Source organism: Musa acuminata, chromosome BXJ1-9 (assembly GCF_036884655.1).
Source record: "Musa acuminata AAA Group cultivar baxijiao chromosome BXJ1-9, Cavendish_Baxijiao_AAA, whole genome shotgun sequence".
NCBI classification, from domain to species: Eukaryota; Viridiplantae; Streptophyta; class Magnoliopsida; order Zingiberales; family Musaceae; genus Musa; species Musa acuminata.
Window position 1 is genome coordinate 640,208 of NC_088335.1, and position 19,877 is coordinate 660,084.

The 19,877-nt window shown below is 40.2% G+C and overlaps 3 protein-coding genes and 1 pseudogene across 3 annotated transcripts; all 4 read left to right on the forward strand.

Moving 5' to 3' along the window:
• The first annotated feature begins 71 nt into the window (after positions 1–71).
• On the forward strand, positions 72–2,719 carry LOC103996682 (uncharacterized; annotated as a pseudogene).
• A 3,921-nt stretch (positions 2,720–6,640) lies between these two features.
• Positions 6,641–7,945, forward strand: LOC135592279 (heat stress transcription factor B-2a-like). Its single transcript, XM_065081641.1, has 2 exons — positions 6,641–6,958; positions 7,035–7,945. Exons 1-2 carry the CDS (start codon positions 6,713–6,715, stop codon positions 7,827–7,829), a joined length of 1,041 nt encoding a protein of 346 aa, XP_064937713.1. The 5' UTR covers positions 6,641–6,712; the 3' UTR covers positions 7,830–7,945.
• A 115-nt stretch (positions 7,946–8,060) lies between these two features.
• On the forward strand, positions 8,061–9,657 carry LOC103996619 (BON1-associated protein 2). Its single transcript, XM_065081642.1, has 2 exons — positions 8,061–8,206; positions 8,959–9,657. Exon 2 carries the CDS (start codon positions 9,053–9,055, stop codon positions 9,455–9,457), a length of 405 nt encoding a protein of 134 aa, XP_064937714.1. The 5' UTR covers positions 8,061–8,206; positions 8,959–9,052; the 3' UTR covers positions 9,458–9,657.
• Positions 9,658–13,620: 3,963 nt separating this feature from the next.
• Positions 13,621–16,181, forward strand: LOC103996620 (uncharacterized). The gene has a single exon (XM_009417559.3). It carries the CDS (start codon positions 13,965–13,967, stop codon positions 15,954–15,956), a length of 1,992 nt encoding a protein of 663 aa, XP_009415834.3. The 5' UTR covers positions 13,621–13,964; the 3' UTR covers positions 15,957–16,181.
• The last annotated feature ends 3,696 nt before the right edge of the window (positions 16,182–19,877 follow it).

The following is a 19,877-nucleotide window of genomic DNA, read 5'->3' on the forward strand; positions in this document are numbered from 1 at the left end:
TGTTGTCTGCGACACATTAAAACAAAAAACAAAAAACAAAAACTCAGTCGTATAAGGAGCGAGGAATCCTCATGTGGCAGATAAGGAGTGCACCGTTTTAGTTACCACAATAGTATAGAAAAACTCGAGCCACATCCGCTCTCATATGAGGAGCGATTAGATTTACAAATGTAGTAGGTGGTGGTTTCATAGTATGACCACAGGAGATACTTTATCAACAGCTACTGGAAACCGCGCCTCTTCTCTCCCTCCGAACCCTCTCTTGCGATTGCGATCGCCGCTGCCCACCTCTTCCTCGTCCTCCTCTCCAAACTCTCTCTCGAGAGATCCGCCTCGAAACGGACGGAGAAGGAGCTGAGCTTCATAGCCGGCTTCTGAGGCTTCCTCTCTGCTCTGCTCTGCTCATCACCTTCGTCCTCTCTCCCTTCCTCTTTGACTTTTAGCTGGGCGGTCGTCTTGCTGGAACTGCTAAGGCGACGGCTTCGGTACTCGCCGGGGCCCTTGCGGGATTGTTCTTCTCTCGGGCGGCGAGGGCGTTCTGGCTAGGGACGGATCAGATCCGGTGGAACCTTGCCGTGGTTTCGTGTGGCCCCTTCACCGAGGTTCTCTACGTCGCTGTTCTTGCAGGGGCTGCCGCACCACCTCTCTGGGTGATCCCGGTGGCAGTGGTGCCGGCTGGAGGTGACATCAGGTCGGTCGGGTTCAGGGAGCAAGAGTTTGGACTCTGCTAGTTTCTGTCGTCCTGCAGCTTATGGTATTCCGCCCTAACGTTCAAATGTACCTTAATGAGGCCGTGGTCTGCTGGTATCAGTGGCTGCATGCTACCCAGGTGCCGGACATGGACTGTGGGAGGGCAAAAATGTTCCTGCACAATCACTATCTCTGCTTGGTGGTGCTCCAGTTCTTTGCACCACCGGTTATGGTTCTGCTGTTGCTTGGGTTGTCTCAGGTTAGAGGCGACTTGTTTAGTGGTATACTTTTCATGGGTAATCTTCTAAATTCCTCTGATCTTGTAAAAGAGATAGCTTTGTTCTTAGCTTGGTGGATTATGTTTGTTTGGTTCACACTGACCAAGTCAATCCTCTGTTTACATCGATGTGGTTTCTTGTTTGTGTCTTGATTTGGAGTTTTGTTTACTTGAGCAATGCCTTTTCAAACATAGGAGTTGGAATGTTTGTTACTTACCAATGTTGAGGTGATTGCTATTTAATTTTGATTGAGGAGCTTGATACTTGTATCTTTTGTTTTTGCTAATGCAATCACAACTTGTATGGTTTGTTTGATTTGTGAATTTTTTGTGCTCTAATATCATGTATTGTCTTCAATTAAACATGTAACATGCAATATATGATAATTTTTTAAGCTATCTTTTATTATATTTATCAATGGAGCCACATAAAATATGGTCTAGTGTTAAGAAGAGAAAAAAATATTACAACTTTGAAGTTACATAGCTAGTCACCTTTCTTAGTGAGGTAAAAATCATCAAATTAAGCATTCAAATTCCTAATTATTGAAGGGGAAAGCATCAATTTGTACTAAAGTTAGTTAGATAGTTCAAATTCGTAATAATTGATAGGAAAGTATCAATTTGTCATTCTTTTGATAAGTTAGAAACTTTTTTTTAAAATTTGAAATGAGAAAGCATTCCATATGTCAGAAGTTAGTTAGTTGTCAGTCTATGAGCTAATCCAATGAATAGAGGGTAAACACCACAAGGGCATATTGATTTGATTAATTCGGCATATTGATTTGATTAATTCATTTGGAAAATTAGTTCACTGTTCCAATCGTAAATGCTACTTACTTTTGGTAAGGTCCACTTCTAGAAATCAAATTAGACCATCAACAAGAAAATCTTTGTTCTCTAGCAAATGTGATCGAGTTGGAGAACAGGTGTTTGTCTATGTTAAACATCAACATTTATTGGTTTCTCTTTAACATTCATTGGTCTCTCAGTTTTTGTGGCAGCTTGGACTCCTTGAATGGTGTACATGGTTTGGGTTCAATACTTCAACTTTGTGCATGAGAATTTTGAGTTCAAACTTATTTGTATGCTGGTAAGATGAGTATAGCTTCTCTTAGGCTGCAGTCAAATGTAGAGATGTGATGGCCACCAATTTCAGTAGAACAAATAGTGGTTAATTTTGCCACAGTTTGTGGACCTTGCAACATCTGTTCCCACTATTCAGCCCATGTTCTGTTTGATGAATGGGCTTCGTTGTGGTTTACAAATAGGAAATCATAATCTCAAATCGAAAAAAGATGCAGAAGTTTGATTGCAGGATTGTTGTACTTGTCATGTAGGTATTGCTATCTGCTCTTAATATTGTAGATAATAGGAAGTTAGGAGTATGCGGCCATAGCAAAGAAGTATCATACATTTCTTTCTTTATTATTTGAGCCTATATATTTCTAATATGAAGCCATTACAAAGAAGCATCACACTTTTTCATCTATCATTTGGGCCTGTTTATTTCTACTTCAATTTCAATATACTTCGAGATTGTGTTCCAACAAGAGACTTGTTCAACTGTATATGCATATGCGGGTCATAGTACTGCATACACAAGATTTACACGTACATAACTAATTGTCATATAGGTGGTTCCCATTTCCTTCTTATTGCTATTGTTCCAACCATTATATTATTTTGATATCAGAAAGCATGGTTTATGATAAAATGCCTTTATTTGTTTCTTCTCTTTAAACTTATCACTTGAATGCTTAATAGATGAATAATATATATATATATATATATATATATATATATGTATATATATATATATATATGTATATATATATATATATATGTATATATATATATGTATGTATATATGTATATATATATATGTATGTATATATGTGTATATATATATGTTTACATATATATACATATACATACATACATATATACATATACAAATATACATATATATATATATACACATACATACATACATACATACATATATATATATATGTGTGTGTGTGTGTGTGTGTGTGTGTGTGTGTGTGTATACATATATGTATGTATACATATATATATCCTTGAGCTCATGACTTGTGCATACTTATATTGAGCTATTTATCATTTAAATTTATGTTTTTGTACTTTGTTACATGTTATCCTGTGTTTCTTAATATGAATAACAATGATATGTAAATAGAAAGTACTAGGCAATAGATGGTTTTTCCAATATTCAATTGTCATTTAGGCTAGTTTGAGAGAAACCATATGCGACTAAGGACTATAAAGGAATTGAGATTCTGTGAAGCTCAGAATGAAGATGGGAATGTAGAAGACGAAGCTGTAAATCTCGGAAATAGTTGGCTGTAAGTCCAAGAAACAGTTGATAGTGCTTCTCAAATGTTCATTAAAAATTTAAAATAGTCTTAATAATTTAGCTTCTTTGATCAATGAGAAATTTTAGTGGTCTGAGGATTTTCCAACTTAGTTATATCCAGAACAGTGGAGAATATATTGTTTAGTACTTTTTTGCAAGAAAAATCCAAAAACAACCCCACAAGTGTATCTATTTTAGTTTATGATAAACTCATAAGTTTTAGCAATGTTGTAGAAGACAGTCACCGTATACAAGCAGTTAATGTATTGTTTAGGGCATATGTTTATGATATATTTCATTCAAATGGAGCTGCAACAAAGAAGGTTAAGATTTTTATTTTTTTAAAGCAGCAATAAATAAGCATATATTATTGTGAGCATTCACTGTGTTTACTCTGTAGATCGTCCTGTACTAATTAACCCATACTTTTCTAATGTTGACTTCATGTCATCTGCCAATGGCTGCTTTTCTTTCTTATAAATTGGTTTGAGTTTTTTAGGGTGGGAGTTTTTAAACAAGTAGAACACTCTTGAAGCAGCCTTACTGTAACTCACAACAAAATAAGAATTGATTATATATGATAAGCAAAGACATGGTGCTTGACTTATCAAACTATTTAAATAGAAAAACTGAATGACAACTATAGAACTATTTTTTTTCACTTCTAAGAGCTGGACCAACGGCTTGTTGCTGTAAGTATTACTTACCAGTGTAAGTTAGCTTGTTGCTCCAGCATACCTCTATGATGTGATGTCAAAAATTTTGCATACCTCTCAGCTTCAAGTATTCAACCAATTTTTGCATTGGTATTCAGCTCTCAATGTAAATTCTTCTGTGTATGATGTCAAAATGATGCTTTCCTAACCTTGATTGGTAACATATATGTATCTTCTTTCAACTTTGGTATTATTTTTTTTGTCATTAATGGCTTAAATTGCTAATCGTTGTACCCCTGCTTATCTAGTTAGATTAATTTTCACATAGAAGTTTCTTTTGCTGAGTGGTGTTTCATCTTTCTTCCATTTTTCTTTTGCTGGTGTTTCAACTTTCTTCAACTCTTGTGGATAAATTTTTGGTTTCATTCTCTCGAAGTTTCTTTTATGTTTGACTAAACGTTTGTGTTCCATGGTTCTAGTGTTGGCTAATCCTTTTTTATTGGTATCATCTAGCATGAGCTTTAATTTTCAGTAAGTTAATATGCAAACTAAGTTTTTCAATTAATATCCTAAAAGATATTGTTCAAATAATTTGGCTTCACATGAAATCCTATTGTGTTAAGTAGAGTTTTTACATATATATTTCTGATTAGATGGATGCACCAAAACTTTAATTAGTCTTGTTACCAAGGTTCGTAATTTTGTATCGTATTATTGTTTCGAGTTTTGCTCGGTACGATATGGTGTAAGCGTATTGAGCGGTACGTTAGGATGTACCGCTCTGTACGTGTTTATATATATATATATTATAAAAAGGAAGTGTACGTTGTCTCGGCAACGTCGCCTCCTTTTCTTCTCCTCGTCGCATCAGATGAGGAGAAGATCGGTCTTCTCCTCATCTTTGACGTTCGACGAAGGCCGTAGGCGTCTTCGACCTTTGACAAAGAAGAAGCCGAGCCGTCGTCTCTTCGTTACCTTTTGGATCAAGATCATCGAGGGAGGGTGGCGCATGATCGAAAAACGTTGAGGTTCTCCCGATTCTCCCTCGATGCTTCTTTTTCCCTCGTTGCAGCCAGGTTGATATGGCCCGGTAGCGGGTGGTCCACATATCGGTCTGCTGGCGGATCGAAACGTACTGTCTTATATATACCACCCGGTATATGTGGTATCATTCGAAATTAAAATCCTTGCTTGTTACTATCATATTTTATTGATCAATATAAGGCCAGCAACAATGTTCCTGTTTTTTTTATTTTCATTTTTGTTTCTTGCAAACACCATCATAAGTTTTGTTTGATGTATTTATATATATGGTGTATTGTAGTTTTTCCTGCTATTTCAAGAAGAAAGGTTTAAGATTCTTTTCCTTGTTTCTCCCAGGACATTCCTCCAAGAAACCAAAATTTCCAATCAATCCACCTACTCTTCTTTTGCTTTAATATTAGCTTTTGAAGGTAATTAGTCAATAAGGTGGATGATCATCTACAAGCTGCAGATTTGCTACTGCTATGTGCATTTTGGTCATTTACCTCCCAATTTATGCACCTAGAGCTCAGTTTCCCAGTCATTGACTGATACTTATTTCATTCTTTAAATGTGTACCTACCCCTACTGTCATTCTTTAGTTGGCAATGCCTCTCTTTTCTAGAGTTGGTTAAACCGAAGCTTGGTCTTCTCCTTGTGATGTTGCTGCCTCCATGGTTGGGAAGACCATTATGATAAAATATATCCTTGATCATAGTATTATAAGTTGGCATTGTGGAACTTGTATCATCTTGTATGTTCCAAGTCTCCTCAAGTTGCTCACTTTCATCAAATTGTGGAACTTGTATCAAATTGCTCACTTTCTTCAAAGATGTAGAGTTCCTCTAAACTCCACCTGCAGTCTCATCTTAGTCCTTTGGAATACAGTGTTATCTTTGTGCTTGCTTCACTTTGAATTCTATATTTCACCATGTTGGTTTTCATGACTTGTTTTATACTGTTTTTTATTCATGACTTTTGCATGCGGTTCTTGCTCAAGTGGAGGGTTCATGCATTAAAACTTGCTCCGAACTTTTGACTAGAGGCCAGCTTAGACTTATGGCATGTGATGGTTGACACTTCCCTAGACTTATTCATGTTAAAACCTTCCCTGCTCACAAATTAATATCTTATGACAGTAGGTAGCATTTTGCATCAAGGTTCAAATTTCTACTTGCTCCAAAATTTGATTTTGCAGCAAATACGATATATATATATATATATATATATATATATATATATATATATATATATATATCAGAACATGATGAATGTCGTCGGTCCTTGTATTATTATTTTTCCCTTACCGAGAAGATAAAGAGTGCACGTTGCTAACGTGTCGATGTCGGGCTAATCCAAGCCACAAAAGATCCGGCGATTCCGTCGCTCAACCCATCACAGTCCGCCACGTGTACTATTCGATTGGTCAGACACGTCGGCTCCCGAATCTTCGAGAACGAGAACCGGATCGAAGTTTCTCCTCCTAGTCGCCTCGCCCGAATCATTGTTCGCCGTTGGATCATGTCTCGGGTACACCGACTCCTTTCAACCCGTTGCATTTCTTTACCTATCTAACTGCTTTCCGCTCCCTCGGCGATGTCCTTTTCTATATTAATATATATATATTACTGTTTCTCAATCGAAACTTCTGGAAAGTTTCAATATCTTCCCGCAGCTTTTCGCGAGATGGCTCCTGCGGCGGAGCCGGCCGAGGAACGGGCGGCGGATGGGCAGCAGCGGGCGCTGCCGACGCCGTTCCTGACGAAGACGTACCAGCTGGTGGACGACCCCGAGATGGATGACGTGATCTCGTGGAACGAGGACGGGTCGACGTTCGTCGTCTGGCGGCCGGCGGAGTTCGCACGCGACCTCCTCCCAAAACACTTCAAGCACAACAATTTCTCCAGCTTCGTTCGCCAACTCAACACCTACGTATGCCTAATCTTCGACCGTGTCCTTTTATTCTTATTATTGATGTGTTTTTGAGTATTTTGGGGACTTTCGATAGGGATTTCGGAAGATCGTGCCGGATCGATGGGAGTTCGCCAACGATTACTTCAGGAGAGGCGAAAAGCGCCTCCTCCGCGAGATCCACCGCAGGAAGGCCGTTACGGTGGCGCCACAGCCGGCCCCTGCCGCCGCGGCGAGCAGGATGACGGCGCTGGTAAGCCGAGCCAGATCGCCGACGAACTCGGGGGAGGAGCAGGTGCTGTCGTCCGACTCCTCTTCCGGGCCGCTTCCCACGGTGGCCGTGGGTCCCTGCGGCGTCGCGGAGCTGGGGGAGGAGAACGAGCGGTTGAGGAAGGAGAACGAGCGGCTCGCCCGGGAGGTGGCGCAGATGAAGAGCCTGTGCGGCCAGATCGCGTCGCTGATATCGAGGCACGTGTCGGGCCGGCAGGAAGGTGGCGGAGGTGCTGAGGCGGCTCCGTTCCTGGAGCTGATGCTGGCGAGACCTGGGGCGGAGGAGGCGTTCTACAACGAGGTCGAAGAGGAGGAGGACGTGAAGCCGGAGGATGCCACGTCCGAGGAGGTGCCTCCCTCCCCGCCGGGAGCGAGCCCGAGGCTCTTCGGAGTGTCGATCGGCGTGAAGCGGCCTTGGTCGGAGGACGGCGATGGCCCGCCGCCGATGTTGAAGCCGGGGCCAACGGAATCGGCGGGGCTGGACCCTAACGAGGTTTATCCAGAGCGCCGCCCCCAGCATCCGCGGGTGATCGACTGCCCCGAGCCGACGCGGAGGGCGTGTAACGTACCAGACTGCGCCGATCGCGGCGGCGAAGAGCGCGACGACGAGGCGCGCACGTGACGCGAGCGGGCCATCACGTGTTCCGATGTTACACGGAAGCTTAAAATAAGGAAAAAATGAATTAATTTAGAATATATTGTAAGTATTTAATTTATAATATAATATTGTTTACTTTAGGGCTCTCTGTTGTTGTTGGAAACGTCTCCTCCCTTGTTTAGTTTTATACGTTTCTTTTGGATTGATTATTAATCTGCCGCCGTTTGGGTTATTGCTGTTGTTATTGTTTCTAAGGTGGGCGCGGTTTGATCCGTGTGGGCGAGGAGGCTTCAACGCCGGTACGCGTTATGCTCGGCTTTGCCAACCTGTAAGAAGTCTTGTGTACCGAGTCAGAGCCTCGAGCCTCTTTCGATTCCCAAGCAGCGGGCGATCGAGTCGGTGTAAGAATCTCTCTTTGCATCGCGTTCATTTATGTGACATCTATGCTTCAGAATTTTCTACGGCTATTTTAGAGTGGGTCAAAATCTTTGGCAAAACGTCGCTTAGAACTGTAGGAATTAGGTATAATCCCAACAAAAGATAAAACTAGAAAATTTATTTATAATTGATATAGAAAATATCGATGATGAGTGGATCAATTCAACTTGTCATATTTGTATGTCATGTCATATTTCAATTCCCCCATATTACTTACACTCATCTAAAGGTAGAGACAAAAAGATGTGCGCTATCCTTGTCATCAACTTTTTCTTGCTGGCATCATACACGCTCATAAGATTCATTCTTTCGAATCAAATGCTTTTTCGTGTAGTTGTCGTACAAAAATAGACCATGTTTTTTGTTTGAGTGCCCGTCCAACAGACGGTCGGTGGAAGTTTCATAGCTCGTATGATGATTCTTTTCTATGACCACATCATCTTTTTTTTTTGTTCATCAACTTGGCATGCAAACTACCAATCTCTCGCTAGGCAACTGTCCTCTGGTTTCTATTATTACCAAGGAGTTAAGGGTGGTTGGATCGAATCATAAGTCCGTCTGTTGACCTGTGCCTCAGTTATTCTATATCGGACGTAAAATTTATGACAAGGCACAGAATTTTGGGAAAGTACGTGATATAGACTCGGTCAAAAAATTTGGCTCGCCTATCCAATCTCCACAAGAAATCAAACCTGATTACACAGAATCCACGCAGGAAATCGCCGCAAGGCTTCGTTCCCACTTCGTCCTACCTTCCCACGCGCTGCGTATATAGCGGCACCAACGCCACGAACCCCATACGAGCAGCAATGGAGAGGACCGCGACCACCGTAGAGATCACCATCATCTCGGCCGAGGAGCTTCGCCGCAGCCGCCGTCCGCTAGACAAGGGCGCCTTCGTGGCCGTCCGTTCCGGCTCCGACACGCACGGCCAAGTCGCCACCGGCGTCGACCGGGACGGCGGAGGCTACCCCTGTTGGAACGAGAAGCTCACGATGACGTTGCCGCCGTCGGCACGGTCACTGTCGGTGGGGGTCTACTGCAGGAGCAAGATGGGCGCTGGGTCCGCGTGCGCGGTGGCCGCGGCGGAGGTTCCGGTGTCGGACTTCCTGTGGCTGGAGGACTACCTGCACTTGCTCAGTTACAAGCTGAGGGACAGCAACGGTGTGGGCAATGGGATCATCAACTTCTCCGTTAGGGTTATCGGCGGCTAGGGGAAACGTGGTGCGTGCCATTGTGGGTAGACGGTGGTGTGGCTGTTGGATATCCCGTAGGTTATTACGAGTTAGATTATGATTATTTTTCTTTGGTTTACATGCATGCACATAATCAAATAAATTCTAAAAACAAATAAATTTTTATGGTTGTTGATCTTTGTTTTGCGAATGAAGTAATTAATTATTTACTTCGGGTATCATTTTATTAGATTTGATGTTAATTTTAGGACTAATTATAGATTATTCTACTTATCTTTAACCTTTCGATCTTCATAATTATTTTGAAAAGTTTGGGTTGAGCATTACTGCCCGCGCATAAATAACATGTTTTGACTTGCGTATGTTTTCCACTGTCGATCAGCACTCCAACATCCTATACAAAAAAGTAAGGTAAATAAAACAAATCAACATATTTAGACGAGTATGAAGAACTATACAGTTTGGAATGCAACCTATATGGCAAAATCTTAGTTTAGGTGTCCTTTAATGATGATGTAGAATACCAGCGAATGTGAGAATTTTCAAGTTCCAGCAGCTTTTTGGGAAACCTTCATGGTATACACAGTACCTTTTTTGTGCACTGGCTAGAAATTCTCGAGTCCGATGCTTGAATGGGATTAATCATTAATACTACCGTTAGTTAGTATAGGAGGCTTTCCTGCCTGGTTCGTCATTGTTTCTAGAGTTCTTTGTATGAACGGTTAGTTCATAGAGACACTTGTCAAAATTCTTTTGTTGTTATGAGATTTTAAATCATACCAATAGACTCCAAGGGTTGAAGCATTGTTTTCTGGAGTCATTTGTTCATGTTTTGTAATTCATTCTTGACTTTTTTTAAGTTGTTTCATGTTTCCGGCAATTAAAGTTTTAACAGGAAATCATGATTTGCTTTAGAGCGATTTTGATATGTTCTCGATTTCTATAGAATTAGTATTTTTTTAAAAAAAAGGTCACATCCCCTACTAACTCGAGTTAATAAGATAATCTCCTTCTCGAATACTATTTCGTGAGGACGATCACCATCGAGATTGTTGACATCGTGAAAGACGCCATCATCTTATTGAGAGAACATCTCAATTTATCCCTCAGATGACATTGAGTCGATCATATACGACTCGCTCCACATCGACTCCTCGGTGGCTGCAAGTTGGCGTGAGAATATTACATATCATTCGTTCGAGACACATCATCGAGTGTTCATGTTAGGCTTGGGCCCTATTTTTCAACTATACTTGCGGTACCTTTCGGAACACAATTTTCCTCTAACCTCGTCATGATTGTTAGGATCGTAAAAGACACAGCGGGAGAGGGGGGGGGGGGGTATGGGCTGTTAGGTCTAACCAAATGTCTAAAAACATTCTGATGATATTTCATCTTATAGATCCACTAACGAAGTCGTTGTCTCATATTATGTTTGAGCGTCATACGAGTCTAAAGAGAATTAGATACATAGATGATTGATTTTAGATCAAGTGAGAGATTACTAATTATATATACCCTATAAGTTAATCATGTGAACGATAACACGTACGATACGATAAATACTCTTTTTACTTATTATTTATTTAATTTTTGTTCACTTTACGTTACTTGTTGTATATATTATGATGTCTTTAAATTTATATGAAGTTCATCGTGATAGTCTAGAATCGATTCCATCGTGATTTCAAATTCCATAAAATCAGGATCGTCAATTCTGAAACTAAATTCGTCGGTTCTGAAATTGAGATCAGAATTATAGATAATCAAATACTCAAATTGATTTGGAAACGTATTGGATATTGACCGTTCTCACGGTGGGTGGAAACGACGCATGATGAGATCAGATGGAGGCTTTTACCGAGAAACTTTTGTCCACAATATCGGCACAAGTTATTGAAGTTGGATTACGCACACGACATGACTTTGTTCGGCGTTGAGAAGACTACAATAGAGGGAATCAATTACGTTGCTTGTTATATATATATATATATATATATATATATATATATATATATATATATATATATATATATATATATATATATATATATATATATATATATAATACTAGAGTATTTATCTAATTAATAATAATGATAGATGATACTGACCTTCGATCAAACCCCACCTTTTTCTTTTTGGTTTGGATCCAATCATGGAGCCATGCCATCCGACCAATTCATTCGTTCGTTCCATGTCAAATCAAATGAGTCACAGGAGTGGTAATTAGTACTTCCCCGACGTCAATGATTGATGATAGTAAAATCCTTAAAAATATTTATTATTTTATAGTAAGATCTTTAAAGGATAAACTCTTAAAAAATAAATCCTAAATTTTTACCTTTTTTATTTATAATTTTTTTTTTTTAAAAAAAAATAAGACTATCATTTGCCGTCATCCCATCGATTATCGTCTTCAACACTCAGTTTGTTGATGTTATTGTATATTTGTCGATCGTCTCCACTCTTACCCTCGCTCTCTCATACCCCTTCTCATCGTCCATTCGTGATTTCGATCGTCTCTCCTTCGCCTAAACTATCATGTCCTCCCATGATGAGAAGAACTTCCTCGCTCTCGTTGCCTTCATTCCCTTGTTCTCTCTGTCACAATTTGTCACCTCTACGCCAACATTAACATCATTTGCTCATTTTCTCATCTACTTCTACTTACAATAGAGATAACGAGACAAAGACAAGAACTTAGAATGCTTTGACAACAATGAACGAGATAGTAATTAGGGAACAATGGCGAGAACAACAGAATTGAAGTCGAAGGCTACGATGAAAGATGCCACGAAAAGGCAACGGGATAAAAAAAAAAAAAAAAAAGAGACGTCTCGTGAGGAAAAATAAAAATTAAATATTTTTTTAAAGACTTTACCCATCTTTAAATTGAATATTGTTTTCACCTAAATAAAGTTCCTCTTACGTTTTTTTCCACCATCAAGAATGCCTTTCACCCGGGACCCATAACTCGAACGTAATGTGGTAAAAAACCAGATGATATCTCGTATCAAGGTAAAATAATTCCATATCTTCAAAGCCAATAAGTCCCTTAACGTAATATTTGCTCACATCTTTGCGTAATGATGCATAAATATGGGATGCAATAATAGTAGTGATAGCAAGTACTTGCAATAATGTGGTGAAGGGACCCTACGAAGCTGTCGAAGCGGGAGAAAACAATAATGTCTTTCTCTAAATGCATGCATTCCTCGAGGGTGTGGGTCCACATTTTACCTCACCAATCAACGCAGAGGTGGCAAAGCCAGACAGGTCACATGGTAGGTCATTGTACCCACTGAGGTCAACCCATTGACTCGCACCCGATCTGCTGCGTCGTACGACCCAGAGAAGAGTTTATCTCTATCTCTCATGTTGATTGGTCATCCCCGGAGGCCTCCCACCATAGAAGCCAGTGAGCACTCGCCGAAGATACGCAGACGACGTGCTCGCGAGGGGCCAGTCCACGAGACATCGGAGTGGCCTCTAAACGATCATGTCTGCAGTAGAACACACCACTTGGGTCTTCCACCAAATCATAGCCAATGATCTTCCACCTCTCTGGAAAGTAGTCACGGAAGCAAAGAGGCAGGCCGTAATTAAGCTTTTAGGATGACACAACAGCTGAAAGAACAACAAGGAGAAAGATACCTGGTTTGATCTGGTTCATATGCATATGACCTGCATGAACATGACAACAAAAAGTATCCAAATGAAACCCGTTTTGTTCTAATCAGTTGAAATTTACCTATCAGCCAGAAGGAGCAGAAGCACAGGATTTCTGAGATCCTGCAATCTGTATTCATACTACACCAGTTAGAACCTACAGAGACAGCAAGACTGAATCAAAAAAGAGATAGATCACCCAAAATGCAAGGCTTGTTAAAGAGCTGATGGACCAGGTCAAGACGATCAGCAATCCTTCAACAAAGGAAGCAACTTGTAGCCTTTTCTGCGTTAGGCTAGCCGTCCCCATCGAGGCCTGCCTGCAGCCGTCCCTCACAATGACCACCTTTGTTCACTTGTGCCGGTAATCTTACATCGGTTAGCATCTGCAATCTAATATCTGGACCTGACCAACTTGCACATCTTTATTTAATGAGAGTGCAAAGAACACGGTTACATATGGCAGCAAGCAGCTTTTCTCTCCCAAGACTGAGATGGTCCATGCAGGCACCTATAATTCCATGGACAGAGGTGGACCATAGCCAAAAGATCAAAAGAGCCAGTCAAACCTGTGTATGATTACCGTCTGGAAGTCAAGGTACCCAAAATTGTTGATTAATTGAGCAGTTGGGGTGTTAAAAAGGGCATGAGAGCCTCATGAAATGTCAGAGTCCAAGGCCTGTGGCAAGAAAGCTGTCTTCTTCGGGACTCCGATCATATCCATGACAGTCTCTTCCCTCCCACCGACGAAACGTTGTCATGTTCTTCCTCATCCATTGGCACCTTGAAAGGCTACCATAGGCTTCTGGAAGAGACAAAGAAAGCTACAAGAAAGAACAAGGTGGGAAAGATAATGATAGAGATTCAATCTCCTTGCATCGGGGATATCGGAGAGGCATGCACCCATGGCTGCTGTCCGGTGCCATTTCTTGGCCTGGTCGAGTCCAGCACCACCATGCACCACGCAAGAACCACCACCATTGGAATCTCACGGATGAATTTTGCGAAGCTGACGAAGGATTCCATCTTCCCAAACACCCACTTCACAAACCATGAGTGCCTGCCTCCCCTCCCTGATGCCTTGTCCGGCTTTATCAGAGTGTATCCACAGTACGGTGAGACAGAAGAAGCAGACCGAATCAGGAACAGTGAATATTATCACCTTTCTGATCATGTCTGCCTCGATTATACTGGATTTAGCCTCTTCTCCCATGCACAAGTGCACTCCTCCAGAGCATCCACATCTGGTGATCCTCAGCCTTCAGGCCTGCTGCAGCCTCCATATTTCAGCATCGCTTACAAGTCAGCAAGCTTGAAATCTCAAGTGCAGTACGGGAATCAAGATACTGCTCTGGAATCAGCAATCAGGAAAAGGATCATGCATTTCCTCAACATACTGGATGGTGCATACAGCATGATCTGCACTGCCAACAGAACCACTGCTTTCAGGCTGTTGGCAGAATCCTATCCCTTTCATGCCAACAAGGGGCTGCTGAGTGTGTATGATTACAAGAGCGAGGCCATATATGCGATGACTAAGAGCGCTTACAGGAGAGGAGCCAAAGTCATGTCTGCTAGCTTCTCCTGGCCAAGCCTCCGGATTCATTCTGATAAATTGATGGAGAAGCTGAGCAAGAGAAAGAAGAAAAGAAGAGGACTGTTTGTGTTTCCACTTCAGTCCAGGATTACTGGAGCCAGGTATCCGTATTCATGGATGACTGTGGCTAAAGAACATGGGTGGCAAGTGGTGCTGGATGCATGTGCTCTGGGGCCAAAGGACTTGGACACCCTCGGGCTCTCGCTGATCCAGCCAGACTTCATCATCTGCTCTTTCTTCAAAGTGTTTGGTGAGAACCCATCTGGTTTTGCAGGGATTTTCATCAAAAAGTCCAGCACTGCAGCATTGGAGTCATCTACAATAGCCAGGAGTATCGGAATTGTGAGCATCATCCCATCAAGAAGGCTGTCACAGCTGACTGATGATTATTCAGGAACAGATTTGGATGGCCATTCCTCTAGAAACCAATTCGACGAAGACGATATTGAGACCATCAGTTCGTTCTCTGGTCCAATACCCACACATATCGGTAATGACTCTGCTGCTATAGATAATGTGCTTGGAGAATTTGCTTCTACACAAAAACAAAAGCAAGTTGAGAGATCCGAGCAGGTGGAGAGTTCCAAAGCACGAGATGATAATGAAGAATCATCGGGTATTGTAGAATTAGAATGCAACCTCTCCGTGCAAGCAGAAAAGAGCACGATCACTGCTGAAGCAAACAAGAGCATGGAGATTGTGTGCAGAGGATTGGATCATGCAGACTCTCTAGGTCTGCTACTCATCAGCAACAGATTGAGATGCATCACCAACTGGTTAGTCGTTGCTTTGATTAAGCTGCAGCATCCTCACTCTGAAAGTGGTCATTCCCTAGTTAGGATCTACGGTCCACAAGTAAAATTTGACAGGGGACCTGCAATAGCTTTCAACATCTTCGACTGGAAAGGAGAGAAGATCGAGCCTGTGCTTGTACAAAAGCTTGCAGATAGAAGCAACATTTCTCTTAGTTGTGGGTTCCTAAACAATATATGCTTCCCAGACAAATATGAAGCTGAGAAACATAAAGTTTTGGAGAGAAGAGCCTGTGAAATAACAGTTGCAGGAAACAGAAAGAAACAAAAAACTACTATGGGAATAAATGTCTTAAATGCTTCCCTTAGCTTCCTCACTAACTTTGAGGATGCTTACAAACTCTGGACTTTTGTTGCTAAGTTCCTAGATGCAGATTTTGTTGAGAAGGAAAGGTGGAGATATTTGGCTTTGAATCAGAAAACAGTTGAGGTTTAATGTGAATGAGCTGAATTTTCTGTAGTTGACTATGCTTTCTGCTTGAACTGTCAACATAGAATTGGGGATACATTCTTTTACTGTGCTACCATGTTCAGATAATGGTATCTTGATGAATAATGTGAATCATCTACTCACTATTTTTCTCTGGGTCAAAGAATTGGATATGTAAACAATTGTGCATGACCAAATCAAATAAATTATTTGAGGGACCTTATTTCTCAATTGAACTTTTTTTATCATAAACTAGTCAAGGTAAACTAAATGCAATTTAGTTCTTGTAATTCTTAGTTTGGTGCCCTTGGATAAAAGAAATACATTCGCCAATTCAAGGACTATGCTTGTGAATCCCGAATATGTTGAGGCACAACAGTTGCCTGCACATCCAGGGGTAAAACACTATTTCGGTGTGGGATGCGAGAGCGGTACCAAACCAAGGCAGACTCTGAATACTAGATATGATACAAAAATAAGAGGGGTCAATGTCAACCAGTTAGATAATGGGGAGAAGCATCATCGGTGAGTGGAAAATAGTTTAGATCATTAGGTAAGGCCCCAAAATGTCCGTTTAGTGATAAAGATAAAGGCATATGATTATATAATTAAATTTTTAGTCAGCACTATTTTGGTGTGGGATGCGAGAGCAGTACCAAATCAAGGCAAACTCTAAATACTAGATATGATATAAAAATAAGATGGGTCAATGTTGACCGGTTAGATAATGGGGGATAAGCATAATCATTCACAGGAAAATAGTCTGGATCATCGCTAAGGCCCCAAAACATCCATTTAATGATAAGGTATAAGATTATATGATTAAACTTATAATCAGCCTCATCTAGTGAAAACATCAAACACTTTACTTGAAATATCCACAGAGCACATGGAGCAGCAAATCAGCTAGGCGCTAAAATTAGACTATTCTTCTTGTGTTTTCCTCTACAAGAATATGGGGAAATAAACAAGGATCAGGAACAGATTTAGGTTTCCCCAGTCTTGCCAAAGCCACTGAAATTTACATGATTTATCCTCATTCAATGGTGTTATCTTTTTTACACCAGGCCTTGGCCAAAAAGAAGGAATGATATTAATTCGAACTGTTCGATCAAATGTTAACCATGTCAGCATCTCAGCAACCTAAAATCCTACAACTCCAACAGCTAAAATTATGATCTTGAAACCTTAAGAGCTCAGCCAAGAATTACTTCTTAATTGTGGAATAAAACATTAGTAGCAGTACTTTTGCTGAAATCTAATCAAATTATTATGTACTGAATTGTCAATCTATGGTATGGTTTACCTTGGTAGACCATTGAGAAAAATATCTAAAAATATATAAGATGTTGATATTTTATCAGTATGCTTGTGATTCCAACATATCAGTAGCATTGAATCATTATGGTTGGTATACCATGGTGTTTGGCTCCATGATTTTCCAAAGAGAAGGTCAACTAGCTGAGATCAAGCAAGCCAGGCCTAGCTCAAGCTTGGCCAAGTTCAACTCAAGTTAGTGCATTCATCTTTGATCCATGAACCAGTTGCTAAATTACAAGTATTTAGAAAATTATTGTCAATGTGAAATCATTTAAGCCTTCCACGAACATTCATGTCATGTTAATCTCACTATCATCCTCATCAATTAGTCAAAAAATTTTGGGCATGTTTGATCAGGGACGATCTAGTCGAGTTCGAGCCAAACTCCAATTCAGCCCAACTGGAGTTCTAGTTAGACCCCACTTCGATCATGATCAAGCCAAACCAAGACCAAACCCAATCTTGAGCTCAGAGACCTGAGTCAAGTCAGCCCAATCTCAATCCTAGTAGGAACAAGATTAGGGCAGCCCCTATCCAACCAGGGTAATATACAATAAAAGACTTCAACGACTACAAGGAACTAAAGAGAAGTACTAATCAAATTAAGACTTTATACGCCCTCAATCCTATAAATCTAAAGGGTTGCGGCCCTCTTGAAGGCATCCAAGTCGTGCCTCCTCTTGAGTTCCCAACCAGCCCGAAGCTAAGAAGAGAGAAGAGAAAGAGAGGAAGGAGTTTGCAAATTCAACAATCCTTCCTCCTACCTGTAGCCACCTTGCTACAGAGATCTTTTTTGAGTTGTTGTCAGCCTTTATAGCTTGCAAAGAGGCCTTCAATAGCAGCAAGAAGAAGAAGGGAGAATGAGAGTTCAAGGAAGAGCAACAGCCTACTTCCTCCATTGTCGGCAGACCTTCATCCTTCTTCCTCCCAGCCTACTACAGCAACGTTGCAGCAGAGATTCCATCAAGTTCCAATAGCCAAAGTCCTTCATCAAAGCTACGTCTAGCCGCTGTAAGAAGTCCCAAAGCTTGTTATTCGCTGTCCAAACCTTAGAAGGAAGTTCCAACAACAAGAAAGGAGAAGACCAAAACCAACTGCAATCGTCAACTTGTCGACAGCACCCGAGTGCTATCCAAAGGCAACCTATGTTCTTACGCATTTGTAAGTCTTTTATCTTGCTTTTATTCTGTTGCTTAGCCCTTGTAGTAGGCACTTTAATCTTATGAGCAATAGACATTGTTTTCCTTTCGGTTTTACATTTGTTTCCAGCAATATCTCTCTCTACCAAAACTTCCATCTGAGAAGTGGTATTGGATTGACGAATCGTTGAACCCATGCCCTATACGGATCAATGTTTATGCATTCAAGCACTAGACATTTGACTTCTACTTTACCACATAATTTCCTCAAAGAAACAGATCAAAAGCAAAGCTCAAATAGTAAACAGTGATCCAAATCAGTTTTTTTTCTGCAATTAACTCCTATAAAGTTTCATGGGACAGACTATGTATACAACCATGTGAAAGATCATAAAGAAGTAGAGCATTTATTCCGAGCATCAGTTCCTCTTTTAATTCTACTAACATCATGATCATGTACTCAAAAAAATTGTGTAAATGTTTATGCACATAAACACTAGAAATCTAGGTTCTTCTTTAAAATATGATTTCTTTATAGAAACTTAAATGAACAAGATGATACATATTTTTGTAGAGAAAAAAACAATAAACTATCCATCTTTATGCATAGAGACAAAAAAAACATCGATGAACATCTCTTCTACAATCAACTCCATGGGATTCATCTAGGACAGATTATGTGCACAACCATGTAGAAAAGAAGAATGAAGTTCACATCCATTAGTTGTTATTAACTAAGATACAACATAAACTAAGCAATAATATCCAACTATTTAGGATCAGCTATATGAAACTTTTTCTTCAATGAATACCAGACACGTCTTGTTAAATCAAAAGCATTCTTTTTTTTAAATTATTATTAGTACTATTTATTAGTTCGGACGCTACCTCTTCTTGTCCCAATGATACTAGTTGATTCATCTTGACTAACGACAATAGGTACAGGTTTTCTTTTAACATGTTCACAGTATCTTAGATTGTTCTCTTCTGTAATCCTCTGTGACCTAATTATTTATAAGTAAACTATTTTATTAATTTTTATCTTTTTTTAGATCTTATGAACATGGTTCTTAACCATTATCAACAAAAAGACGTAGGTAAATAAAACCTTGGTTATTGTTAAAGTTTGATTGTAAACATACAAAGTTGATAGCACAGAAAAGAAGATTACGATTCCATTTTAAAAAATTGGAGACAATTCAATCAGGACTTTCTTTTGCCAAAACATGTTAAATAATACAAGACGGAAATAGTAAATTAGAGAACATATCAAGCACCCGCTAGATACGAAAATTCAAAAGAAAATTATAATTGCATTGGTCTTGTTTTTATTATTCACCTGAAGAGAAATCAGTACCGATATATTAAAGACAAACAGTAGCTAGTATCGTAATATTATTCCGTGACTTGTATGGTTAGCACGGAGTTCTGTTAAAAATTTGAATGCTTAGCTTGCAGAGTTCTAACA

What these genes read in the sequence shown, in the direction of transcription:
- LOC135592279 (XM_065081641.1), top strand. Translation starts at nt 6,713, where the DNA reads ATGGCTCCTGCGGCGGAGCCGGCCGAGGAACGGGCGGCGGATGGGCAG. An exon ending in TTCGCCAACTCAACACCTAC is followed by an intron (nt 6,959 to 7,034) that starts GTATGCCTAATC and finishes GACTTTCGATAG; the next exon opens with GGATTTCGGAAGATCGTGCC.
- LOC103996619 (XM_065081642.1), top strand. Translation starts at nt 9,053, where the DNA reads ATGGAGAGGACCGCGACCACCGTAGAGATCACCATCATCTCGGCCGAG.
- LOC103996620 (XM_009417559.3), top strand. Translation starts at nt 13,965, where the DNA reads ATGATAGAGATTCAATCTCCTTGCATCGGGGATATCGGAGAGGCATGC.